The sequence below is a fragment of the Apostichopus japonicus genome, chromosome 8 (genome assembly GCF_037975245.1).
Source record: "Apostichopus japonicus isolate 1M-3 chromosome 8, ASM3797524v1, whole genome shotgun sequence".
Classification (NCBI taxonomy): Eukaryota; Metazoa; Echinodermata; class Holothuroidea; order Aspidochirotida; family Stichopodidae; genus Apostichopus; species Apostichopus japonicus.
The window spans coordinates 34,333,500-34,361,139 of NC_092568.1; the positions used below are offsets into that span (position 1 = coordinate 34,333,500).

Consider the following 27,640-nt stretch of genomic DNA (forward strand, 5'->3'; position numbering starts at 1 on the left):
TCCAACTTCCAAGCGTGGTCATCATTGATGCTAACGTCATGAATGATTGTCTGTAATTGCAAACCTGTGTGGGGGGAAATATCGAGCAGGGGAGGGTGAGGTGGAAACTTCGAGGAAAGTGCTGTGAAACTTCTATAGCATTCTTATTGCATTAGAGGCAATATTTACTAGCAAAGCCAAACATTATGAAAGGAGTTTATTACTGATGCCTAGGCTACTGACAATATATAGATCGAAACCGCCGTGTTTCAGACGTGATGAAGGGCCATGTGACGTGGTCTTCGGAGGTAATTAAGACTACTTTGTGAAAATTCCATATTTACAAATAAGAGTTCAAATGATGAGGTATTCCTATCTTGGGGGATTGTTTGGATTAATACTACCACAAAACATGGGCGGGTGAGTAGATGTATATATAACATGTCTCTCTGTTTTCTATTTGAGATTCTTTTCTCTTTAAAGATTTTAGAAGGACACGTGGTGACAAAGGCTGACTTTATCGAATTTATTGGTTCTGTACTGTAAATGTCTTATTCATTGTACTGCATATATACTTTATCTTGATATATAGGCTGTTTATTTCTGGTAACCGTTCCCAGAATGAATGAATTGCTATACCCAAACTAGTCCAAACTAGTCAGCTTCAATACAATTGCTAAAAGATCTCTTTGTAACAACTTCCTTTGTAGGTATCGTATGGCTGATTATGCTCACCAAGCACGTTCAAACCATGCATTCAAGTGTAATAGGGATAGGCCTGTGTGAAATTTTGCACGTAAACAAAGTTTGATGTATACAACAACATTGACATGTGACAGACAGCAGCCTTTGGGTTCTTCTATTATTATGTAGGTAAAATTATTTTCATATGTTAATTCATATGATAATTCTTACTTTATTCATATACATCTGTTGTACTTCAGTGCTAAGAAATGTATAAGCAACACATATTATAACACATATGATATCAACAATCATAGCAAAAAGTTAAAAAGCGGTCATTTTAACAGCAAGATGCCGTTCTTTTTTGAATTGACTAATACGATAACCGGACCGTTTGTGGTGCATTCGAAATTGCAAAGGCTAATGCTAACACTATCGCTGCAACTGCAAAAGACTGAAAAAGAGCAAAGTGACCGAAGAGAAATGTTATGAACGCAATTGTTGTCCAAATATGCTTGGTCATTTCTTTGTTTATTTTAGCGTAAAGGTTACTTTGATAAGAATAGTACCGATATTCTGCTTTGTAAAGTTCACACATCACACGTGAGCCAATACACCGTACAGTAGTAGAGACCTACAAACATAAACAAAACCAGTTAGAACCGGTTTTTACTTGTGCAAAATTTTCCATCACTCCACTGTATATGAGACCGTACGAGAGAAAGGACGCTGAAAAAACCAACGTCCAAATTTAGGTGCACCGGATTGTTTAGGTTAGTTTTCGCAGTATATATCAGATGCTAACAAAAAATTGTGGACATTTTTAAGCGAATATTATTTCATTGGATTTATCCATAGCGTAGCCGCTGCAACGTTAAAAGCCACTTTCCTCGATAAACGTGCGTTTGCACTACAGTAGGTTAGTTTCTAGCCGATTACGTAAGTCAGATCAGTATCCACATGCATGCTTTACGGTATTTTATTGCGGGAACTTGAATTGAAATTGGTCTTATCCATGGCATGGTATATATGGCATGGTATACAGTGCACGCAAGTTGTGCCTAGTAAAATATTAGTATGCTATAGTATAGTACACTACAAGCCTAGGTTCTGAATCGGTTAAGTCGGCAAAAATCCTACTAGAGCCGGACATAAACGCCAACCGAGTGCTACAAAGTATGAGTTAGAGTATAATTTATTTGATAACCAAACAAGAGTTTGTAAGCTTTTCCTTGAAACAGTCTAGGCCTAGACTAGGTGCATGCACCTAGTCTAGCCGAAGTTAGGTTATAGTTGGCAATATTTGTCAGTAAAATACATCAAAATAGTTGATGCTTTCAAGACCTCTGTGTTGCCACTGACCAGGCTGAATCCAACCGAATGTGTTTGTGTAGAACATGGGGCATATCGGTACAGTTAGGCATAAGGGTTACTGTAACTGTAAATCATGTGTAACTCAGTAGTCCTAACTTCGGCTAGGGCCTTACAAGTTACACACCTAGGCTAGCCTAGTATTAGTATTGATGCTGTGACTAAGTTGGCTAGCATTTTATACCAAGCGGAAGGTAGGCTAGGCTTATTTGTCATTGTATGTATGTTGGTGAATGGTAATTTGCGTAGAGTACTGTGCTCTAGGCAAGGCCTACATATATTTGTTATATTTACTAGGCTCCGAGTCCTACAGTATTACTACTACTAGTGGCAGTGGTAGTTCTAAGGAGTAGTCTTACTACTACTAGTATAGGAATATTAGGATTAGGACCCAGTCCTATGTAGCTGCATTGGTACTGGTAGTATTACTAGTATTAGTTTTAATCTGCAAAGCCTTAACAAAAACAGCCGAACTTGTCATAGTGAAACAAGGAAATACCAGTTTTGTATTTCAAGACAATTTGGTGGATTATTTCACCCATTTAGTGAAATTATAAAGTAATATTCAATTCATGTTTCTAGCAGCTTGACTCTCGACATTTACAAGTATAAGTCTCTCTATGTCTGATGTATAATCTACTTTCAGCACATGCGAGTGCAGGTAAACAAAAATATTTTTGAAAGCGCCTCAAATAAAGATGTTGGCATTCCCCTCTTTTCACAGTAAAATTGGTGGCAGGCCTTGCCTTAGTTATTGTAGCTAAGGGCTAGGCTGTCAATTATTAGTAATGCCACTGTCAGAATTAACTGCCTGACATGAGAAGGCTTCTTTGCAATGTTCATTTTGGGAATGCTACAACACTAGGCCAATGTCAAGTTTCTCAAACAAATGACAAAGTGCACAGACTTAATCAAGCTTTCATCTGATGCATGGAGTCACAGTCCAACTGGGGAATCCATGCTGATAATTTGATGTTTATTTTGAAAATATCTTTCAGTCCACTCTGCATCCATCCTAGCGTGGAAGTGTATGCAGTGGGGAATAATCATGTTCTGTGCTAGGTACTATAAAGGAAGCAGAGAATGAATGAAATAAAACCAATGTAGATTCCATCCATTAGTTACAATTTATAAGACTAAAGAGGATTTACCCATGGCAGAATTGTTTTGTTAGCTTATTATTGTACTTTGTGGATTACCAAATTTGCTGTCCACCCAACCTTGGCAACTTGAAGGCTTCGAAAATCTAGTTGTTTTACCACAAGAAATGTTCATTAAACAAGTACTGATTCCACTCCACAGACACAGTACAGTGTACAATTCATTGTAGAAACTCTTTGAACCATTTAGGATGCACCTTAGGGATTGTCAAAAACCTTAAATTATCATCAGTTTGCCCTTATGTTTTCCTGTATGTTTCTACCCTTATCTTTTCCTGTGTTTCTTTTTTCTTCTTCTTCTTTAAAGTTGTTGAACTAGGACATAGCAAAACTCAGCTATGCAGGGAAACTACGAGACTAGTGTCAAATTTAATGTAAATTTATTTGGAATCAACTTCTAAAAACTAATTATATTTTTTCTAGATTACGGATCATCAATATGCCGGCACAGAGTATGGGATCATTAGCTGAGCAGGCCTCAAAGCTCCTAGACTTCAGTCAAAAGTTGGACATCAACCTCCTGGATAACGTGGTAGATTGTCTGTACAAAGGAGAAGGATTAGAGGTGGGATGTTTTTTTATTATTGCCGTTAGTGAAATTCTCTCTCTCCCTTTTGTAGTGACCACATTTTTAAATGAAAATGGTATGCATTCTGCTAAAAAGGTTTTCTGGTTTACTCTTTTATAGTATCTTTAGGTTTGTTATAGAATAAATCAGAATGGCATCAAGACATGCCTACTGTCAATTGTATCTCATCTATCTCTAAACAAACACTTTCAGTTTGTTTTATGTGGAAAATAAATGGAACAATTTGAAATATCAAAGAACAAAAATTCTCTGGAAAAATGTGTCAAAGGGATCAAATAACTGTAAGTTCTTTGTTCACTTGACCACCACCCCCCCCCCCCTCAGGGGTTTAGGCAGCCAGCCGGCTTTTGCTCGGTCAATATTTCATTTTATATTTGTCTTTCCCTAATTTAACCAATTAAATTGACTCACTAAACAGCTTGCATTTTACCCTCCGATACCTCAAAAATGCAAAGTTTCTAAGGGGTCCTTGTCCCCTTAACCCCCACAATGGACCCTAAGGCAGGCAGGCCCTTGACTCTAACCTTGAGGGGCAATCGCTTTGTGATTGCAATGATGTTTTTGGCATCATTTTGCCCTAAAAAGTTAGGACACCACTTTAAAGTTTGGACACCCACAACTACCAGTTCTGCCTCAACCCTTGCCCCACCTTCCCCCCATTTTTTTACTAATGTTAAAACAATATATTATTGAGTCTTGTCCACAACTACATTGTAATTATATATGTACACTTACTATCAGTGCCATCTTAATTGCTACTTTGCAAGTATACAGTACCTTTTCTTAATTTTGCAGCAACGAACAGCTGGACAAATTTTAACAAGTTTAAAAGAGCACCCAGATGCCTGGACTAAGGTTGATACAATCTTGGAGTTTTCAAGTAATGAACAGACCAAGGTACAGTATGTTACTGTAGGCTGATAGATTTATCCAAATGATAACTCACCCACTGCCATTATGTGTCATCTAGTTATTAGACTTGTATGAACAGATGTATAACAGATTGTCAATTGGGTGTCAACAGGTTAGAAGGATGTGTAACATTCTAGTTGAACTCACTAGAAGTCTTTTCTAAGTATCCTGTTGAAGTTAGATTGAAAACTTTTCAAATTTTGAGGTAGAATATTGAATGCAACAGGCATCAAAGTTTGAAAACATAACTCCAAAATTTAAGAGCTGCATTTAATCTGTGAATTCTCTATTGCTATGATTTTCCTTCGTTGAACATGGTTTGGTCAAATTTAGTTAGAACTGTGAAAGGGCTCTATGTGCATACCTGGCATCCAGGTAATGAAAGTTGCTTCAGAATTAACCCTTACTTTAGACATGAACTTAAACCTCCTTATCAGTTTGAGCCTCAAGGGTCAACAGGTTATATCTGAAATGGTGGAAAAATTGGTCAATTTCACAAAACTATTTCACAATGTTTGCCCAATTAAAGGTAACTATTAACAATTATTAAAGGGATTGCTAGCTCAAAAGCAAAATGTGTCTTTGTTTCATGTAGGAAGACTTGTTCTTTCTGGATATTGAAACATTTTGGTTTAAAATTCCTATACTGTAAATGCCTTACCAGTGAATGACATGTAGTTAATGCCCAGGAGGAATTGCTACAAACCTTTTCTGGTTCTCACTTCATTCTTGTCTAGACAAATTTAACTCACTTGCTCTACCTTAGTCAGTTAGTTATTTTGAACTTTGAGCAAATTGTATGTAACAAGAAATCACACAGCTAACTGGCTTTCTGTTTGTTTCTTTTGGTATCTCCTATTCTTACTCATGTAGTATTATGGATTACAAATTCTGGAAAACGTAATCAAGAGTAGGTGGAAGGTTTTGCCAAGGAATCAGTGTGAAGGTATCAAGAAGTACACTGTTGGTTTGATCATAAAAATATCATCAGATTCCAGTAACAGCAATGTGAGTACCATGGTAAATTGTATTCTTTGCAAATTAGATATTTTTGTTAATATTTAAACCTGTTTTGGTCTTTTCATGACCTACTGTTAGATGGATGTTTAGGTAGATTGTGCTATGCTTCTCGTCTATAAGCACTTGACCTTCTCCAAATCTATGGATTACTTTAGTGACTCAGTATCAATAATGTTCTAGAACAAATTTTCTTTAAGCAACATTTTAGATAACTTTGATAGTAGTAACTCATTTTTGAATTGTCAAAAGCATAAATAAGAGAATTACTAATGTGGTAATTTATGAGAAATACAAACCCTTACACTGATGAAGTATCACCACTAAATTAATTCAGATAGTCTTTTTGTCAATATCAATTGTAAATACAGTACTATGACCATTCAGTCATGATTCCTCTGTTCCTTGTGTTATTTTTTGCTGTTCTAATTGAATGTTGTGATACACCAAGTCTGTAGTTTTGGTATCTTTTCTGTAAAGACTTTCTATCACTGACACCTTTCTTATTTCACATTGCTTTTACTTTTCCTCTACCAAAGAAGAAGATGAAAGTGTACCTTGGAAAACTGAATATGATACTGGTCCAGATTCTTAAACATGAGTGGCCTAAGAACTGGCCCACATTTATCAGCGATATCGTTGGGGCAAGCAAAACAAGTGAGACGCTCTGTTCGAACAATTTGACCATTCTGAAACTGTTAAGGTAAAGTTACCCATCTATGCTTCTGATTATATTTTAAGTTAACTACATTAGTTGTTCATAATATCGTTTTGCGTCCTGTACCACGTTTCTGTACCATGATCTGAAAAACAAGATTCTTGACTTCTTTAATCTGATATGGTGATTAAATTCATTAGATCTATTGTAAGTGAATCTCTGGCAGCAACTATTATCTTAAACTTTGAAGTTAGAGCTCCCCAATGCTGTTGCCTATTTGTCTGCAATTGTATCTCTGCCCCACTCGAACTGTGTGGTAACTCTACACGTGTACTTCAGAATCCTCAATCCTTTCTACGATTTGTTATTTCTTACAGTGAAGAGGTGTTTGATTTCTCCAGTGGCCAGATGACACAGGCTAAGGCAAAACATCTGAAAGACAGCATGTGCAATGAGTTTTCACAGGTCTTCACACTTTGTCAATTTGTAATGGTAAGGACTCCCCCCCTCTGTTTGTTCAGTATTTATATGAAAAAACAAATAAGATTTTATATGTTGTGTTGTTCGTCCCCCTCCAAGAGTTCTTATGTGGTATTATAGAGGGAGTCAGACTTACAGTAAACAGTTGTGACTTAACATGTCTGACTTGTGTTTACCTGTTGTTATGAGCTGTTTGGAACAGACTAAGTACCATTGCTAAGTAGATAACCTCTGATGTTGAAGAGTAGAATAAAGAGTGCTTGAGTAACATATCGATGTGCACTTCTCAATATTTCCTTGAGTAGTTAAATTCATTTCTGGCTGTTATTTTGATTGGTATTTCTGACAGAGCTGTTATTGTGCAATCTTCTTGTTGTGTTGGTGTCAACTTGGATAACTCTTAGGCAGGTCTACCGTAGGAGCCATTGGTATTTCTCTAGAAAATTGCACTGACCCTGTTGTGTTACAAAGGAAGACAATAAAAAGAGGTGATCATATGAAATAGGACACAAAAAGATAGTGTACAAACAACTCAAATCTGTATAGGAGTTCCATTCACAATGCAGGAAAGGTCAAATGAAGAGTGGTGCACAATTGAATTTTGTGATTCTTTTCTCTGTTTTCTGAGCTTGTGTCGTTATAGTCTCTTCTGTGAATAAGCATTACCCAAACAAGGATGGATAATCAACCAACTTTATTTCCTATCTTGGCAGTATGGATACTATCAGGAATGCTAGCCAATTTTATTTTTTGATTTAGACTTGCTGTTACCTGAGTCAATTAAGAAAGACATTCACAGTTCATTATGGTTTGAGATGATAGGCCTACGACTTCGCTTTAAAGGTTGACTTTCACACAATTTTTTAAATCTAGATACAGGATTTGTGGTCCAAGGAAAAAAAAAGCATTACTGCTAGAGTAGCTATGTTTTATGGCCATCTGAGTTTTCAAAATATTCACCAAATACAGTAAAGCTCTGCAAAGCTCTGAACGTTAGACTGAAGTGATGATGCGCTCTGCAGTGCCGGTCTACATGTCAATCCGTTGTTTTAAGAATTTATAAAAACTAGGTCAAAAACATGTCTCTGTAACTTCTTATGAAAAATAGAGTAGTGACATTGGATGACATTCAACACCATTTTGTTAAGAATAAACAGTAATAGCTAATTATGCACATTGATGATGTAAAGGGAGTGACAGCCTAATTTTCTGTTATATTATCCCTTTGTTTTTACAACCTTCGTTTCAAGGACAATGAACACAGGTTTGTGGCCTAAGCCAATTTTGTTGAGATATTTTATCGTCTTTCTTTGAAAGAGGAACGTCACATTTTTCAAATGATCTATGTGGGTAATAAGGGGTTTACATATTAAGGGCTAAAATTAGAAATTTTGCTGAGGGCAACACTCCATGTTATAGTTTGCACAAATTTAATGAGTTTCCCAGATTTATCAAAACTTCAAATGTGTATATTTTGGTAACGAAAATAGTTTTCAAAAAAACAGATTTTGAATGAGATTATCACACATGCTGAATGTACTGAATATGGGGGCATATGGGCTAGGTGTCCCTAGTACTTAAAGGTCTACTACATGTCATTCAGCATTAAATTTGTGCCTAAAGTCAATGCTGGAGACAGCTTGTTGTTCAATTTCATTTCTATTCTTTACCACAGGACAACTCTCAGAATGCAGCATTAATGCAAACATGTCTGGAGACATTGCTGAGGTTTTTGAACTGGATCCCTCTTGGTTACATCTTTGAGACAAAATTAATCAGTACGCTCATATACAAGGTAAGATCTGTTGTTTTGTGTGCTTTACAATCCCAGGCTGAGAGAGCGGTTCAGCATTTATCAAAGTTACAAAAATACTTGAAATCCATTCTTTCAGATAGCCCTTGCAAATGTTAAAAAGCTAAGGTTCATATCTTCCTGATGAAGGGAAAGGAAAGTTTCTTTTGGGACTGCTGCAAGCGTAACAAACTTGTCGATGAGAAAGAAAATCTAAATTATGATTGAAAGTGTCACAGAATGTCTGGCAAACTTTTCAATTCATTAAAAGAGGGTGATATTTTGTTATACTGAGTTTGAGTTTATTCATGGTTCAAACCATTACTGTAGGATAAACTAGATTACTATATATGTGGAATCCATGTTTGAATGCCTATCTTTGATATTTCACTTCATCCAAACTTTGGTTTCACAATTCTTTTGTTATATTTGCTTTCTCCCCTTTCCATTCCAACAGTTTTTGAATGTACCCATGTTCAGGAATGTGACGTTAAAATGTTTGACCGAAATTGCTGGTGTGAATGTCACGCAGTATGATCAACAGTTTGTACTTCTCTTTACCCTGGCTATGGTGCAACTGAAACAGGTCAGTAGTTTTCTTGGTTTAAGTGTTGTAACAAGAAACTTTGGTGACACCAGTATTGAATATGATTTGGATAGCATCCATTGCTTCTAAATGCTATTTTTAATTCACAGAAGTTTGTTAATTGTGGCAGTTCTTCAGTTACAGCATTTGTGAAATAGGAGACCAGAATTATGCACAGGGTATACAGGTGTAAAAGCAGTAGTACTGTACATTGTCATTCCTTCTCTTATACCTTCTGCCTTGAATGTGAAACGTTTAATTACATAAGAATCATTTGTGGATACTTGCCCCCTCTCTCCCCCCCCCCCCCCACAAATTAATGGTTAATAAAATGCAAAAGTGTCTTTTTTCTGTGTAGTTTGCACATGATTTGTGAAAAGTTTTAAAAGTCACGACTGCTATCAGTCTGTGTAAACAGCAGCAGTTCTGTACAGTGTGTTTTCATCCTATACTAGAACTAACTTAGTATCTATTTCCTTTTAGATGTTACCCATTGAGACAAACATTAAGGAAGCTTATGCTAATGGAAGTGACGATGAGCAGAACTTCATCCAGAACCTGAGCTTGTTCCTGTACACATTTTTCAAAGAACATGTCCAACAGATTGAGAAGAAACAAGAACTGAATGACATATTGTTGGAGGTATACAATCATATATTTTGTGAAGCCTAAGTTGCATATGAATCAGTTTACCATAGCGTAGAAGTTGGTTGAATTTCTCTATGTCAGTTTCAAAAGTGATGATTATAACAGGATGTGTGCATGTTTCACACCTTTCTCTGTTACCAAGCACTACTTGAATGTTAGAAACATTCTGTATCACTGCATATATACCAGAGCTGAAGTACTCAAGTCTAGTTTACTATGGACTCTGACTTGACGTAGCTTTGGATGCATTTGACTCTGATTTGGCACGGATTCACACCAACTGGAGTCACTGGACTTGGACTCGACCAAGACAGAAGATAAGTGACCTCTTCGAGAGCTCTGATATATACTGAGTAGTCTCTGTCTGTTCAATATAATTCTTGTTACATTTCTGGAATTGCTGCCAATTGGTGTGAATCCTCAATGATTTGGAACAGTTATTTCTCTCTTCATGCACTGTTGATGGTAGATGACACAGGCATGACAAGTCTTATAAAAGAAAGAACTACTTGCTGCCTTAAAAGTTAGGTTGTGTGGATAACCTCTCTTGGCGCTGCTTGTATGAGCAATTTACTTTGTATAAATGTAAACTGCTGTTACCTCTTATAAGTAATTGCAGGAGTCAAGGAATTACACACTCTAGAGACTAGTTTTGGTCGAATGTCATAAAGTAATTTTCAGATTATAAACATTCAATTTTTCAATGTCTCCTGTTTCAGGCGCATCATTATTTGTTGCTGATCTCTGAGGTGGAGGAAACTGAAATATTTAAGATTTGTTTAGAGTACTGGAATATCCTGGCATCAGAATTATACAGGGAGAGTCCATTCCCGTCGTCTACCACATCACCTTTGCTATTGGGGAACTCACAGCCAGAGATACCACCTAGGAGACAGATTTACCTCAACATTTTATCCAGAGTAAGTACCCATTTATCTTCATGTCTTTCGATTACACTAGCACAATCTTTTTCTTTTTGTCCTTTTTTTGCATGGTTATGTTTGCTAAGGATTTCTTAAAGAATGACATTAGGCAAACTCTTAGTCCCCACATGTTACCGTCCAAGAAAAAAAGAACCAAAAAAATGAGTGAATGTAATGTTTGTGTAGCTTATTCAAGAAATTAAACTATAAAATATGCTTTGGAATGCTTGTTTATGGCTAGATCAATGACATCAGCTCTTTGGTGCTGGCATTATTGTTAATGATAATCTATTGTTTCTTAAATTGTAAGAACTAGACCAAAACATCTTCTTTTTACTCCCTATTCAACAACAGAGCATCCTTTGATCACATTAAAAGCTATATGTCCAAGTCCAATTTGTAGCACATTATAAAATTGTCATTTGAGACCAATAAATTCTCTTGTTTTCCCTTTGAGTTTTGAGCTGCATCCTGGAATTTTATCTACTGGTCTGTGTATAAGACTACAAGGCCCAGTCACTTTAGCTGATGAACCCCGTCATTTCTGATAATTAAATGTTGTTTAGAAATAAAGTTATTCCAAATTCAGCACTAATATCAACCAGGGTTGGGCTAAACTTACACAACATAAGCAATCCCAGATGAGGCTTTATTAAAAAAAAATGGTTGTTGTATAAGTTTCATTTCACTATTTCAATATTGTATGGTTGGTGTGCATGTAATACCATGCCCTTTTTGTTAAGTGTTGCTGATTTTGGTTTTTGATCAAAGGTGAGAAGAATCATGATATCTAGGATGGCCAAACCTGAAGAAGTCTTAGTGGTGGAGAATGAACAGGGCGAGGTTGTCAGGGAATTTATGAAAGATACAGACTCCATCAACATGTACAAAAATATGAGGGAAACACTCGGTAAGAGCCTGCAGATTCCAACACACCAATTGTTTTTCAACAGGTTGTTTTTATCGTTTCTTTCATGTGTCTGTGACCTCTACGCGCATGGCAAGTCTGGAAAACCTAACACATCTACAAAGAAACAGTCTTCGTAAAAAGATGTTGTTTTGGTTACAAAGTAGTTTCTTGTCAGTTGTAGAATTTGGAAAGTTGGGTATGGTAAAAGCTATTGTTGTTTATTTTACCAACTCAATCTTCTTGAGCAATGGAAAGGTTGTTAATTCTGATGAAACTTTCTCTTCCTTGTACCTACATTCTCATCATTTATGTTTTAAAGAATATATTGTTTGATATTGACTTATTAGCTTGTTTGAAGTATCAGTAAACCTTTTAAATATTTCCTTTTTCTCTCCAGTTTATCTCACTCATTTGGATTATGCTGATACTGAGCAAATCATGACAGAAAAACTTCAATTGCAAGTGAATGGACAAGAGTGGTCGTGGAAGAATTTGAATACAGTAAGAAATGAAAGACATACTGAATATACACTTACGAGTATGATTAGTAAGACCTTCTGATATTAATTACCCTTCTCAGGGAGGTTGGTATATGAGGATGAATGTTGATAGGTGTGAAAAAGGCAAAAGAGTAGATTTTGTTGCCGACTCTGCAGATGGTAGACTGGATTGTTCGATCGAGTCTAGGCCTTTGGCTACTTCAAAAAGCAACTTCAGTGTACAGTGCAGTTATTAATGGAAACAGCCTTGAAGTTTTTGATAGATTTTGATAGGATGGTATCACTTGAAAGGTTGAAGAACAGTCACTTTTTGTGAAACAACTGGTAGTTATGTGGAAATTGGATGATTACATTGTGGTGGAAGTTTTGACAGGATTGCAGAATCAAACATATATCATCCATGTTCCATTGTAAGTCACATTTGAAGATGTAAGAAATATAAATGCACATATCACAACAGGATATAAACAATGCTGAAATTATAGCTTCAAAACACCCCTGTTTCCTGTCTTGCATAAATATGCATGCAATAAGGGATAAAAATAATCAGGGTGTAAAATATTCTTGCCAGTTGACATATCTCATGGGTAGGATATGTGGTATCACTTGCACATTCGAACAAAGATACCTAGTGTTTTAAGTTGTATAAGAAAGAAGAAAATTTGGTAGCTTCAAATTTCCATCTTTTTATCTGCTTACTGTGAGTTGAGATCATTTGGGGTTTATTGCATGGAACATGAATAAATTTGATTGTTGTATCTTTTAAATCTCAAGCTTTGTTGGGCGATTGGTTCCATCAGTGGAGCCATGCATGAAGAAGATGAGAAGAGATTCCTGGTTACAGTTATCAAGGAACTTTTAGGGCTCTGTGAGCAGAAGAGAGGCAAGGATAACAAAGCCATCATAGCTTCTAATATCATGTATGTCGTCGGGCAGTACCCACGCTTCTTGAGAGCTCATTGGAAATTCTTGAAGACTGTTGTCAACAAACTCTTTGAGTTCATGCATGGTAAGGAACATTTACAACCCATCATTCCTACTGGTAGCTAAATAAAACTGCTATGTGACTCTTTGGGAAACTTTCCCTACCACAAATAAGTTGAATAAGAAATTTTTCAGAAGTATCAGCAAAGAAGCTGTTATTATTGAGATATAATTTGTTTTATCATTATTTTTCTCTCCAGAAACACATGATGGTGTGCAGGACATGGCATGTGATACATTCATTAAAATTGCCCAAAAGTGCAGAAGGCATTTTGTGCAAGTTCAAGTTGGTGAGGTGATGCCATTCATTGAGGAGATTCTCAACAGCATCAACACAATAATTTGTGATTTACAGCCCCAGCAGGTAAGTAGAAGGAAGGGAACAAACACATGGGTTACCTACCATTGTAAGTTTGTACAGTTAACATGTGTATAAAAAAGAAACTCTCTGGTTTTAAATATTAAATTTGGTGATTTTTGGCTTCTTAATAGTGGAAATTGGCAAATTAAATTACGTTGATGGCTCGCAGTATTGCTGCAAACTGACCTACTCAGATCGATTTCGTCAAGAATGGAACACTGATGTGAACAATGTTTGTGTTGATTATGCCATTGGGCTTTCTCCCTAATGGAGGATAAGTCACAGGATAAATGTTGCAACTGATGGCTAACCCTGATACGATTGTGTCTCTTACTTCATTGAGGTTCCTTCCACAACACATAAAATTGCAAACTTTTGCAACTTGCCCGTGAAAACTGATATCACTTAGCTCCCATATTGTGAGATATATGTTTATAATACTTGTCGGTATCTGGTAATATCTGGTCTGTGAACTTTTAGAGGCATTTCCTTTTTCTCAACTCCTTTCCTTCACTCTTTCAGGTGCACACATTCTACGAGGCTGTGGGATACATGATCAGTTCGCAGACGGACAGCATTGTTCAAGAGCACTTGATAGAAAAGTACATGCTACTTCCAAACCAGGTTTGGGATCACATCATCCAGGAAGCAACTAAGGTAAACTACTCTTTTCTGAATGATATCACATTTTTTTGTAAGGTAGATATAAGGATATATTATCTTTGAAATATCGTCTAGCATTGATTTGAAATTGATTATGTAAGATACTGAAACAAGCAAACCACTAGCATTGCAGATGACTTACCATGTGAAGTGACTTTGGGCCTGGATTAACATTTTTCTTGAGATATTGGAAACATATAACACATTGGTTCGATATAATGTCTGGAAGATTTACAATGTTTTCAAATTCCAGTTCCTGGAAAGGTGGGGAGGGGGAAGGTGAGAAGGACAAATAGAAATGCATTCAATTCTAATCAGGATGTAAAGATCTGCATGAAAAGTTTGTTTACTGTATGTGTATTTTCAATGCCTGTGATTCATACGTGGAAAAGTTGTGATAAATTAATGTCTATGCCTATTCCTTTTACTTTCAAAGAATGTGGATAAGCTGAGGGAAGAGGAATTAGTCAAACAACTTGGAAGCATTTTGAAGACCAATGTCAGAGCTTGTAAAGCAGTTGGTCATCCCTTTGTTGTTCAGGTATTGTTCAAGAATGTCCTTTTGTAATATTATCTACTGTTCCCTTGTGTCACTCTGGTTTCTAGTGAGGCTTCTTTGACTAAATAAAAGTCATTGCTTGGGTACAGGATCCATCCATGAATATGACAGAAATTTTGTATAATATTTTACCCTAGGTTTCTGCTATACTTAATGGGAACCTCACATTGTTGTTGGTATGGGGTATATTATTTGTGAAAGTCACTATGTGTGGGAATGACCTATAAGTTTTTTTTTAAATTTACTACACTTGAGGAAGGGTACGAGTAGCAACCTAGTATTGCCTTGTGCATCATTATGTGTCACTCAACAGCTGTCGTTTGTATGTTCCCTATGTTACGGGACTTACCGGTTGTATTGTAACCAAGACTGAACCCAGTGTAGACATTTGTCCTATATGGTATTAGGATTCTTCTGTATAGGGCTTTCTCTCTTACTTCATGTAAACATGGGATGTATTTCACTCATTGAGTTGTAATAATGAAGTCCTGCTAGACTAATTTGGCAAACTGACTGGTTGTGAAGTGGTCTTACAGCCAGTTTGCTTCATCTGAATATAAATTTAAGTTAGCCTTCATTTTGTAAGTTTCTTTCCATCATTTCCTCTTTTTTAGCTGGGTAAGATATATCTGGATATGTTGAATGTTTACAAATGCATGAGTGAAAACATATCTGCAGCTATTGCTGCTAACGGCGAGTCTGTAACGAAACAACCTCTGATTCGAAGCATGAGGACGGTGAAGAAAGAAACCTTGAAGCTCATCTCCGGCTGGGTTAGCATGTCGACAGACCCACAGATGGTAAGGGAGATTAAGAAATTCAACAAAAGTCAGTTATCAAACAGAGGTTGAATAGCCTGATGTGAAGGCTGCTGTGGGTTATTAAGGCATATGAGAGCTTACTTATCCCTCCCCCCCCCCCCCCTCCACCAGCATGACTTCAACAAGAGTATATACTAAACAGCCCTAGCCAAAAAATATTGCTCGAGTTTCTGAGATTGTGTTATTTTGCACTAGACATTTGAAACCATTTCTGCCCTAACTATTCCCTTACTAAGGATTTTCTGGTAAATGTTATACAAGGCAAAGTAAATACATGGTGTACTGTTTTGTATTAATTTAAGTGCTGTGTTCTAGGGGTAAGATCCACGTGTCTTCTTTTTGGTTCTTGAGAAAAGTTTCTTTTTAAAGTAAAATGGCCACTGCATGTTCCTATTTTATAACATTCTGCTACAGAGAACTTAGTGCTATGTGTATTGTGGACACATGATTCCAAGTTAAGCTGTTACAACAATATATTAAGATACATATATTTATCTTTCCAGGTACTTAAAAATTTCATTCCACCACTCTTGGAGGCTGTCCTGATAGACTACAGGTCCAATTTGCCGGCAGCCAGGGAACCAGAAGTGTTGAGTACAATGGCTACGATAGTCAATAAGTTAGAGGTATGTGCAATAGTACCAGAGAGCATGACATTTGGCTGGAACAACAAACTTATCACATGAGGGTGAAACAGCCTCATAAAATCTCAAGTAGGAACAAGTACATGTCAAATTTCTTTGTGGTATAATTGCAGGTGTCATCTTTTTATGTTCAAACATTGTTATTTAGCTGTTTCAGTCTATATTTGATATTTTACTGAAGATGATTAAGTGTGTACAACAGTGTGATACTTGATGCCTCTAGTGGGTTATTGGCAAGTACACCTTGGTAGAACTTAGTACTTATGAAGGTCATACCCTTTGATAAACAAACAAGTTACCAAGGAAGGTCAAAAGTCATGTTAGGTCAATGAAGAACAAAATGAAAAAGCCTGGGTAAAACAAATCTTAAAGCTTTAAGAGGTTCAAAAGAATCTTATTTGCTCGTCTTGGTCAAAAGCGCAAATATGTGATATAAATGTTCGAGGTGGGATCAGTTTCAGTCGGCATACAGAAAAGCATATATGTCATTACAGTTTATCATCATAGCTTAAACGTTTGACTGGTTTTGTTCGTTTTTATTTCTCCAGAACCACATAACACAGGATGTCCCCAAGATATTTGATGCCGTCTTTGAATGTACCCTTGAAATGATCAATAAGGATTTTGAAGAGTTTCCAGAGCACAGATCTAACTTTTTCCTCCTCCTGCAAGCTGTGAATTGTCACTGCTTTTCTGCCCTTTTTGCTATTCCTGCTGCTCAGTTTAAGTTGGTGCTAAACTCTATCATCTGGGCAGTCAAACATACCATGAGGAATGTTGCTGATACTGGTAAGTTTATCCAACATTTTTTAGTGGAAAGAAGTCTGTTGTAAAGTGTTTGATATTCATGAAACATGCTAGTCCAATATGTAAATGTCCTTGCTTGTAAGCAGTTGGGATTGCTGCACTTGGAGTTAGGATACACTAATGTTACCATCCTTCTTATTTCTTTCTGTCTATTTTAACCTAGTTTGTTCGGTCATGGATGACATTAACTAAGTCCATTTCGTGGAAAGGTTTTGGTCTCATATTTAAGTCGACCTCCAATAAATCTTGCATCATTGACCATTTATATCTAGCATTGTGTCTGTTCAGTACGTACAATCTGTTTGAAATTTAATGCAGTAAAGTAAGGCAATAATCGTTGTTTCTATACAAAGGTATTACAATTAATGTATTTTTTGAAATAAATTGCTCACTATTAAAATTTTTGTATGTTAGAAGACATCACCCGTTCAACATTGCATAAGTTATCTCATTGTAATCAGCTGTGAGGGAACTGCAACTTGTCTTCTACTATTCCTTGTAAAAATGAAAAGTCAAATGAACTGTTGTAAAACATTTCCTGTCCATTTTCTTCTCAGGTCTTGCTATCTTACACTCCTTGTTAGAAAATGTTTGGGAGGACAACTCTGCTGCACAGAGTTTCTATCAAACGTACTACACAGACATCTTACAGCACATACTGTCAGTGGTTACAGACACATCACATACTGCAGGTAGGTGGCCAGCATGTTTTCAACTCCTTACACCAAAGGCGGAATGTATCTGATGTTTTGTGTGTATGTGTATGTATGCGATGCTCAGCCTTGAAATTTACGAATGGTTTATAAATTCATACTGTGTGTGTTGATCCAAAATGATCACATGGTACAATGATCACATGGTTCGTAAAAGACGTCAAAGGTCATTTAGGGTCACCAGAGGTCACTGAAAAGCTTGTTAACACAACTCCGTAATTAGTTTGCTGAGGCAAACTGTATAGTTATTCAATTTCCTAGTTAGAAAATAGGTCCATCTTAATGAGTGAATTAACTGAATAGTTTTATGGAGGTCAAAGGTCATTTGAAGTCAACAGAGGTCATAGTCTTGTAAACATTAACTCCCTTGGATTAACTACATTATTTGTATGTCAAACTTTGTGATTACATGCACTGTTTTATTATATTAATTTGTTTATCTTTCTGTAGTTGTCAAAGGTCAGTTGAGGTCAACTGACGGCAGAGTCTAAAAAAGTTGTATTTACATGGATTGTTAATTTTATGTAGATTATTTATAACTACTGAGATTAAATGACATTGTAACTAGTCATTAAAGGTCTACCAAAGATGAAAATGTATCACTTGAAATTAGCCAGGATGTTTTTCATTCTAGCGTACTGTAATTTCTTAGAGAGTGGTTCTATGCATTGAATGAAGCCCTGCTTTTTCATCGTTATTTTCTCTTTGTTGTAGTCAAAGGATAAAGTATGTGTAAAAGTAAGTTGGCCTGACGTTTCGATCCTAGCAGGATATTCTACAGAGGCTAAATGACAAGTAACAGTAACAGAAGGGACAAAAACCCGCACAGAATACAGACAGGTTAATGAGCATGGTAGAAGATCCTGCTAGGATCGAAGCGTTAGGCCAACTTACTTTTACACATTCTATTAAACAGGCTCTATAGTGGATAAGCAGTTTGCTAACAGTTTTATTTTATTTTGATTAAAAGGATAAAGTAAACGTTTATTACATTGATATTTTCATTCATCCTTTCCAGGACTGACCATGCATGCCACAATATTAGCTTACATGTTCAGCATTGTTGAGGGAGGCAAGATTACAGATCCACTAAGCCAGTCACAAGGAACAAAGACCAATGGACTGTATATCAAAGAGTTCACAGGATCTCTGCTCAAAGCAGCATTCCCACATCTCTTGGAGTAAGTACCCATGTATCTAGAAAATCATCTCTGTCGACTAGCTGCTCCAGTAGTCTCAAAACCAGGGAGTCATTGTTTTCTACACTAAAGGCAGTATAATGTGTCTTGGAGCTACATTCTGAGCTTCTCTGTAAACAACTTTAAGACTTTAAAATAGGGGATTGACTGCTTCCACAAGAACAGTAGTCATTAATCCATGGGCTGCAAACATTCTCGTGTTTGCAAAAAAATGCTACACTTCTAACAGATTGCTGGAAGGCTTATGTAATACTGTGTATTCGGAAGTAGAATTTACCTTGTAATTTTTGACATGTTCTGATGTTACATGTAACACACATATCTGCTTTTATTTCAGTGCACAGATTAAAGTGTTTGTGACAGGCCTGTTCAGTTTGAATCAAGATATTCCAGCCACAAAGGAGCACTTGAGGGACTTCCTAGTCCAGATCAAGGTGAGATTCCCTTTTCGGAAAATGCAGAAATATTACACCTAGTTTCTTTAACATGCCTGCTCGTATGGAATTGGAATTACATTTTGGTATTTAGCTTCCTAAACTTTATGTAAAGTTACTGGTAAATGTTGGTTGCCAATGGCTGTCAGTTTTACCATACCATGTTAGAGTCACTCCTATAAGATTGTAATTGATGAAATTTAAGATGATATCCACCTCTTTTATCATTCACTTGGTTTTTGTTCTTCAAAGGAGAGTTACTTAGCCAAGAATTGATGATAATCATGATACCCATATGACTGCTCCTCCCACTCCCCACACCCAGTTTTGGTTGTATTAAATCACATCAGAAATTTGAGATTTAAAAATATTTTTAAGTTCACCTTCCTGTCCATCGTTTCAATTATTGTTGTGGGATGTTATTTGTAAATAGTGTCAAACTTGTTCAAAAGTCAATTTAGGAAGCAAAAATTAAAAAATAAAAGAGAAGGTGAAAAAAAAATGGTTTAGATTGTAAAAGAATGTTTCCATGGGTGTGTAGCAGATGTCTGATGTCTTGATTCCCAGAAAAGAACTGTAAGTGAAATTTGAGTATGGGAATTTTCTGAAACTAACTTCTGCTTGGCTTTAATATTCACAGGAGGTTGCTGGAGATGATACCTCTGGTTTGTTTCTGGAAGAGAGAGAAGCAGCTCTTAAACAGGCAGAGGAGGAGAAGCACAAGGTACAGTTGTCAGTACCTGGTATCGTCAACCCTCACGACATCCCAGAGGAGATGGTCGATTAAAACCGCTGCCACTGTCAGTGAGCGTTGATGTTTGGGGAAGCAGCTGAAAGCACTCCTAGCACTTCTGTTAATCCTGTGGTTGTGTGCTCATAGATTCTTGCCACATGTTTGTACAGACTCAACCCAAGGTTATGAATAGAAGGCTATTTAACTGTGGATTAGCATGCAAGTTTATCACTGATGACTTGGTTTATCTTCAGGAAAGGAGTTTCATCAGTGAAACTGCCATGAAGAATGAAGCTTTGAATCTGGATATGCTAGTTTCCCGAGTAACATAGAATAATTTGATTTTGAACATGCACTGATATTGTTTAAGTTGTTACTTACCTGAAGGCTAATTTATTCTCAGTGTTGTAAAACTGCAATTGGTGGCAGATGGGGATTTTATAGCTATCCTAAGGGGTGTCTTTCAAAATGATCATGTAAAGGAGCTGAAACGGCTACTAAAAGCCTGGTGAAAAGTATTCATTGCTTAGTTGAAATGGTGCAACTAAGATTTAACCTAATTGTGAAGTTGGGGGGAGGGGGCAGTGGGGTCTGTTACTTAACTACATCTGTGCTCCCATCATGTGTGCAAAACTTCATTGATTGAAAGCAAAGCTGAACACAATATGTCACCTGGTTCAAGTTGGGTGGACCCATCACTGCACTGTTGACCAGTCATCCTTCTTTCCCAACTTTGTGCTTTCATTACACAGCATGAATAGAGAAACTGTTGGGACTTAAGACACACATCTTACACTACTTGGTGAGACAATAGGTCTTTACACACTTACTACTTTTGTCCCATTTGAAAGTAGAAAAACTACAAATGGAGGAATCGTCAACAATGTGTGTACTGTACATATGATATTCTACAGATATAAAAAAAAAAAATTAAAAAATTTCCAATAAAAATAATTTGTGATAAAACTCACAATGATTTTTTTTTTTTTAGTCTGTAAAAGTAGTTTTTATGTTTATACAATACACAAGACCCAAGGCATTCATAAACAAGTATACTAGAACCAGTGTTGTCTTTGTGAATTAACAAGTTATCTTTCAGTTTTGCTTATTACAAAATGTTGCCTCACCAAAGATGTTAGATTAGTTGTTTGTACATGTACCCTTTCTACGGGTCTGTTGTAAATATTTCCTTCTTTTTTTTTCAGAACTGTACACTTAAAGTTGTATATTATTGTACATTAGATCTTCTCATACAGACTGCAGTAACAGATTCAAAGAAAAGAGAAAAGTTTTGTTTGTTGTTTTAGTTACCTAGTAAGTCAAAGTTAGTGCTTAATTACCAAAGACAGATGAAACACTTGTCATCAGTTTTAACCCTGGTGCCATTTGTGAACCGGTGAGAGTTATTGTTGAGTACTATTACAAAGTCATCCATTAATGAGACCTCTGTCTTACCATTTCAAGGCAGTCTTTTATTTTTTGGTCTTTGAAATAATAGACATTTGATAAGTTAAATACTTAATTGATAGATGGTGTCCGGTGTAAATGTTACTGTCCATATCGTCCACACTTCTTTTATAGCTACAGTTTTGTACCTTTTCCCCTGGCCTTTTGATACCAGTCTTAAAATGTCTTTTCATTTCTGAGTTTTTTGTTTTCCTTTGTTCCATGTGTTCATTTGTACGTCTTGATTTTATATATAATGTGAAAAACATCACAAGTAAGCCTTCTCCTTTGGTTATTTATCCCATGTCAAGTTTGCTACCTCTCTGCAAGAAACATGTTAGTTATGACTATTTATATCATTTTCACTGTACAACTTCAGAAGAAGTCATATTTTTTCTTGTAACTGGGAAAGAGGGTAACTTATTTAGCCGATTATGTATGCAGGAAGTGCCATATGTCAAGTTTGCTACCTTCCGCAAGAAACATGTTAGTTATGACTATTTATATCATTTTCACTGTACAACTTCAGAAGAAGTTATATTTTTTCTTGTAACTGGGAAAGAGGGTAACTTATTGAGACGTTAATGTATGAAGGAAGTGCCATATTTAATACATGTTTAAAGTCAACTTAGGGATGACTTAAACAGGTTATTACTGAGAAGAATTTTGTTTCTAAACTAAACTTAATATTTGCAAAACCTAAAAATAGAGAGGGTGGGATGGAGGGAGGAATTGGAGGTTGCTAATGATTTCTTGTGGAACCAAATTTTTCTGAATGGTTTAGGAAAACTCTGGTAAATGAAAGGATAATTAGAGGTTTGTTAGTCATTGTCAACATTTGTTCGTTCAGTTTGACTGTTATGCTGGCAGTGTCTTGTCGGGATACTGCAGCCACCTCTGAATTTGTATCACTGAGGATAATGTGGCTTCTTTATTTTAAGAACCTATGACAGTCGTAGATATCAGTCTTGATGTCAAATCCCTGTTCGAGTCTGTGTTTTACAGGCAAAGCAACTTGTGAGCTAATGGTGTGCAATTGCCGGTAGAACAAAATACCCTTTTAACCCACGCACCTTGTACAGGTTTTATCTTTGTAAAACCAAATGCAAAAAATAGGGAGATGGGAGGATCTTTGTGACGAAGAGTCCAACAATAGATCTGTTTGTATGATTTGTTAGATTTGAGATGTTTTAGTGGATCTGCTGTAATATTAAACAGGAGAGGTTGTATTCATTGAGTAGAATACAGCAGCTGGTTGCAAAGTGCAATGGTAGATACTTCCAATCCTGGTTAAAGACATGTGGCTTTCATTCAGTAGAAAAAGAATCACCCCTGGATTTATATCCCTTTTAACAAGTACTGATACAAGTAATTTCCTTATTTTTTCAAATACAGATTGGTTTTCTATACATTAAAAGAATTATGAATAAAAGAAGAATCAAATTTGAGATTCATTAAATCAAATTAAAGTTTATTTTCTTCTCTGTGTGATTGTAGTAGCTATTTTTTCATGGGTACCCTTTGGGGCTGTTAATTTTTTTTAATTCTCTGAGGAATCGTAAACCAATCTTAATGTGATTTTGTGTGCTTGTGCTTGTGAACCTTGCTTGTAAACAACTATGTCACAAGAACTTAGTAGTAAGTCCCGTAGAACTTAGCATGCCTCTTCAAATGTGGATGCCCCATAAGACTGAGTACAAGGTGCCCCTTATGCTCTTTTATTCCTTGCTGGGGTACAATTTTGTTTTATTTTGAAATCAACAATTACTAAGCAGTTCAGGGATTGCACCATTCTGGAAGCTTGCTTCCATTACGTTTGTACGACGTAACAGAATACTTAGTTTTCAAGAAAAAAAAAACGAGTGTATGTTGTGGAATATACAGATATTGGTCTCCGAGGGGTAGATATAAGACATACCATACATTCTAAACAGAAGCGTCATGACTATGTGTTATATATTGCCAAGATATCTTATCATGTGTTTGTGTGCACTAGTTTGTTCAGAGACGGAATAGTGGAGTTGGCTGACATAAGCAAACAAGACCCAGACATTGACCTCTGAACCAAAGGACGCTACATTTATACGTGTACAGGCGGTGAAGGATAGTGATTGGTTGAATTGTTGCTGTCTAGTCGGGTCAAAATGTTAACGGAACTTTCCTCTTGGGCGTTATTTCCGCCACACTGTAGTGGTTCAATGTTGGGTCGTGGTATCAGCGGATTGTTATAAATAGCTGTACAAACTAAAAATACAAATTTATTAACACCTGTAAAGCTTAACGGGGAATAACTTGGAGATTGAAAAAATTATAAAAAATACTCGCACAAAGGTGTGCTGAATACTAGTGGAATTATCTGCTAGCTAAAAATAGAATTTCACTTTATACCCAAATATTGTAGGTTCCTTGCATGAGAAAATGTGAATGCATTGAATGGCAAGTTTTTAATCTGGTGCCAGTTTCACACCCAGCGTAAGTTATTTTGATAAATCAAGTATATAGCATACAAGTGGCAAGCTCTGATGTCATCCCGTCGCCATAAATGTTTGTTCACGACACTGACACACCGCTCTGGATTGTTTTCATCAACATTCGTATGATTACTATATTTGCAACTTTCAAAACCTTAAATTTTACCTCAACTTCACCTATCCCATTTCTATATTTTGGCTATAGGCCTACTAGGTAAGAGTGTCAATTTATTCTGAAGATATTATGTTTGCTACTGAACATCAGGGCAGATATGTGTCACCAAACCGTTTCAAACCGTACGTACCGTACTCCGATCACCGCTGTAGCCTACAGCTTTTTATTTTCACTTTCAACTCTCAACCACTGATTAAATTATCACTTTAAGCAAAATAAATCCTGATTGAACCTTGACACAAAACTCAATCAACTTGATCCACCCTCATGCAACCCCAGTCCAATAACATACAGAAAATATTATTGATAATAAGGCATTTTTACCTCAACTTAACCAGTGACAGTAAAACTTGACACAAAATTCAAAATTTAGCAATAATTAATATTACGTAGTGTTCCTTGTTGCTGGTCCGGTCAAAACCAGTTCTCATCGGAAACTACGGTGGTCGATAAGTTCAATCCGGTTAAGCTGGTGTTTTCCAAACAGTCCTAACTGTGGTTCATATCGGCTTCCTATCTGCTTATATATAAAATGCCGTTGTATTTTGTACCGTTTTTCATTGCACGGCTATTATTTCTACATCGTATCGTTCAACGGCTTGTAAATAGTACCGCGTATAATATTGTGTACTATTGCCTTTTATAAACTCTACACATTTTTCTTCAAACGTGGAGAGGGGGTCTGCATGAACCCACACTTTCAGCATTGCACACAAAAGCATTACCTCGGTTTTGCGTTTAGATCTTATTTCAGTCGAATATACCACACAATGCACTACGTTTCTCGTCTATGTTATTATTTTATTTTTCTTCTAGGGAAGAGCGCCAGACCTCAAACATAGGGTCGGCTTACACGGCTACACCCCGGATTTTGTAAAATCCTAGACCCGCCCTTGGGGGCAGAGGCGGTGTTCAACTTCACACAAAGCAACACTTTCAAACTAATTAAAAATAAAAATTGTTAGCAAACATCTTATCTACTTGAGAGCCTGTGTAATTAAAATTACGAGTTCCTTGTTGCTGGTCCGGTCAGAACCAGTTATCGTCGGAAACTACGGTGGTCGATAAGTTCAATCCGATTGAGCTGATGTTTTCCAAACAGTCCTAACTGTGGTTCATATCGGCTTCGAATCTGCCTATATAATGCTATTGTATTTTGTATATTTTTTTTTATTACAAGGCTATTACTTCTACAGTATCGTTCAACGGTTTGTCAATCATGGCCGTGTATACTATTTTTCTTTTTTCTTCAAGGGGTGGGCGCCAGACCCCATACATGGGGTCGGCTTACACGGCTACACCCCGGATTTGTAAAACCCTAGACCCGCCCTTCGGGGTAGAGGCGAACCATTGGAAACATGCCCTCCAGTGTCGAGTTTAGTGGTCGTATACAGCTGTACATAGTGAAATTTCAGCACCCTAAAAATTGCCTGTAGTTGACCTAGAAGGTTCATCTTGAAAACATCTTCTTATTGATGTCTTGATCCTCCTATAAAAAAAATGTCCCATCCGTCGATACTATTGATACACAAAGAAGTAATGATACATCCGCAGAGTGTATATCCACGATTTGGGTGCACCTTTAAAAACATGTAAATTTACAGTAAATCACTGTCGAATTTTCCAGAAAAGTCGGTTTTTTTTTATATTTACATAGGCCTATAAAGTTTTGCTATTTTAACAGACGTTTTATGTACAGCAAGTGGTTTACAAAAAGTAGTATTTTTGTCCCTCCAATGAAAATGAACAAGAAAATCCTATAACTTCCAGAATATGTCAGTTTTTTAAATTGACATTTAAAATTCTGTGATTTTTATAGAAGTTAAATAGGGTTGTTATCTGCTTCAGTGTTACATTTCAGCACGACACCACCCCCATCCCCCCCCCCCCCGTGTTGCTGATCAACGACCCTTGTCCAGCGGACGTGTACTACTCCTGCAATTGTTACCCTCGTAATGTGAGAATATGCATGATAGTGAATGGTAGTTCCTAATTCACCCCTGCTGCGAAGATTAGATGGACCATAAGGTTCATAAAGTAACAATGCAGTCGTGTGACTAATCGCCCGCAATCTCGCTCCCGGGTCCGAAATTTACCGTCCCATCCCTTCGGACAACTGAGTGTATCTCCATGTCATAGTAAATCAGCCACTTTCCCAAAATCAGCTGAAAGAAGATTGTGTCTAGGGTTTTTCAAGATTTTGTGTCTCCCTTATTCTACGGCGGTACATTTTCAGTGGCAGTTTCAGAATTTTTCGAAAGTGGAGTGGTGCGAGGCATCTACAAAACAGGAGATTTTCTCCGTTGAACTGAACTAAAAAAAAAGCTGCGAAAGGGAAGGATGATTTCTAAGGTGCACAACTTAAGGCCACAAACCCCACGGGCCATCCACAGTTCGGCTATCTACTTTTTAAGTGCATGCATGGCTGTAACACCAACTGCTACACATTATTTCCTACAAGTTTTACCGTGTAGGAATATAAGAGGTACGTTTCTAACATAAGTAACCAATGTGTGTTGCAATTGAAGGCGGACTCGGAGTGGCGGACTTTTCTGGTTTAGTTTATTTCTTATCTGCTCTATTGAGTAATCTGCGAAATTACCCAAACGTCCCATGGATTAGCGCAACATATTGTAATCAGGGAGTTGTTATGTGTTGTAATCACCAACGTGAAACGTTTTGCATGCGTTGTGCTGTCCTATTATGTATACTTCTAGACATTTCTTGTGCGGTTGCAACAGTGAAACATTTCACAATACCGGAAGTGATGAGTATTGTTTACGAATCAACAGTATATTTGGCACGATGTCAATTTGTGACGTCATGGCCGGATCACAGCGTCACAATAATTATTCCGTCGTCATGGCCGAATCACAGCGTCACAACAATTATTCCGCATTTACTTACAGAGCTTGTCTTTGTTTTTTATCTGTATTTACTTGAGATCATAAGGTATCATTCAATATAAAACTTTTTCTTTTGCTTAATTCAACTTTATTATCACTATATGATAATTTCAAATCGAAGTGAAACCTAACCAAGAATACCGTTCGTAACAGCCTGGTTGTTCTTTGTTTACAGTGCACGTATATCACAGCTAGTCGGTCGCTTTTGTATTAAGATCGCCAGCTGCAGCGTCATCAAATCTACAATTAGCAGTTTCGTTCTACGCAGCAAAACAGCACGCCCATAATTTGATTGAAATTGTTCTTTTCGGACCGAAAATCTGGCTCGAGACAATGTTTATATTGAATCGTAAACTGGAGATGGCCATGCCGTTTGACTGCCTGGTTTCACGTTCTTATTTGGATATCTTTTCTATTGCTAAAAGTCGCCTCTTCAACTCACTTCACGGAGGGTGAAGATGACGCACCTACTTTCTACCGCAAGACATAACACTAACGTGATATACGAAGTAGGC

At 36.8% G+C, this 27,640-nt stretch overlaps 1 protein-coding gene across 6 annotated transcripts; it reads left to right on the top strand.

Moving 5' to 3' along the window:
- The first annotated feature begins 1,277 nt into the window (after positions 1-1,277).
- On the top strand, positions 1,278-20,700 carry LOC139971711 (exportin-1-like). Of its 6 annotated transcripts, none has more exons than XM_071978422.1 (23): positions 1,278-1,436; positions 3,618-3,759; positions 4,579-4,680; positions 5,569-5,703; positions 6,252-6,415; positions 6,748-6,862; positions 8,526-8,645; positions 9,100-9,228; positions 9,712-9,870; positions 10,596-10,796; positions 11,571-11,709; positions 12,107-12,210; positions 12,984-13,218; positions 13,394-13,557; positions 14,077-14,211; positions 14,654-14,758; positions 15,391-15,576; positions 16,101-16,223; positions 16,790-17,030; positions 17,606-17,740; positions 18,780-18,942; positions 19,298-19,394; positions 20,035-20,700. In XM_071978422.1, the coding sequence occupies exons 2-23, from the start codon at positions 3,634-3,636 to the stop codon at positions 20,179-20,181; spliced, it is 3,225 nt and encodes a 1,074-aa protein (XP_071834523.1). In that variant the 5' UTR covers positions 1,278-1,436; positions 3,618-3,633; the 3' UTR covers positions 20,182-20,700. The 6 variants fall into 6 exon arrangements, with proteins under 6 accessions (XP_071834523.1, XP_071834526.1, XP_071834522.1 ...); XM_071978425.1 differs by having other exon boundaries at positions 1,360-1,582; positions 6,255-6,415; XM_071978421.1 differs by having other exon boundaries at positions 1,361-1,602.
- Positions 20,701-27,640: the final 6,940 nt, after the last annotated feature.

Coding starts and splice junctions, on each gene's coding strand:
- LOC139971711 (XM_071978422.1), top strand. CDS start 3,634: ATGCCGGCACAGAGTATGGGATCATTAGCTGAGCAGGCCTCAAAGCTC. Junction 11,710..12,106: donor AAATATGAGGGAAACACTCG/GTAAGAGCCTGC, acceptor TTTTCTCTCCAG/TTTATCTCACTCATTTGGAT. Junction 19,395..20,034: donor ACTTCCTAGTCCAGATCAAG/GTGAGATTCCCT, acceptor TAATATTCACAG/GAGGTTGCTGGAGATGATAC.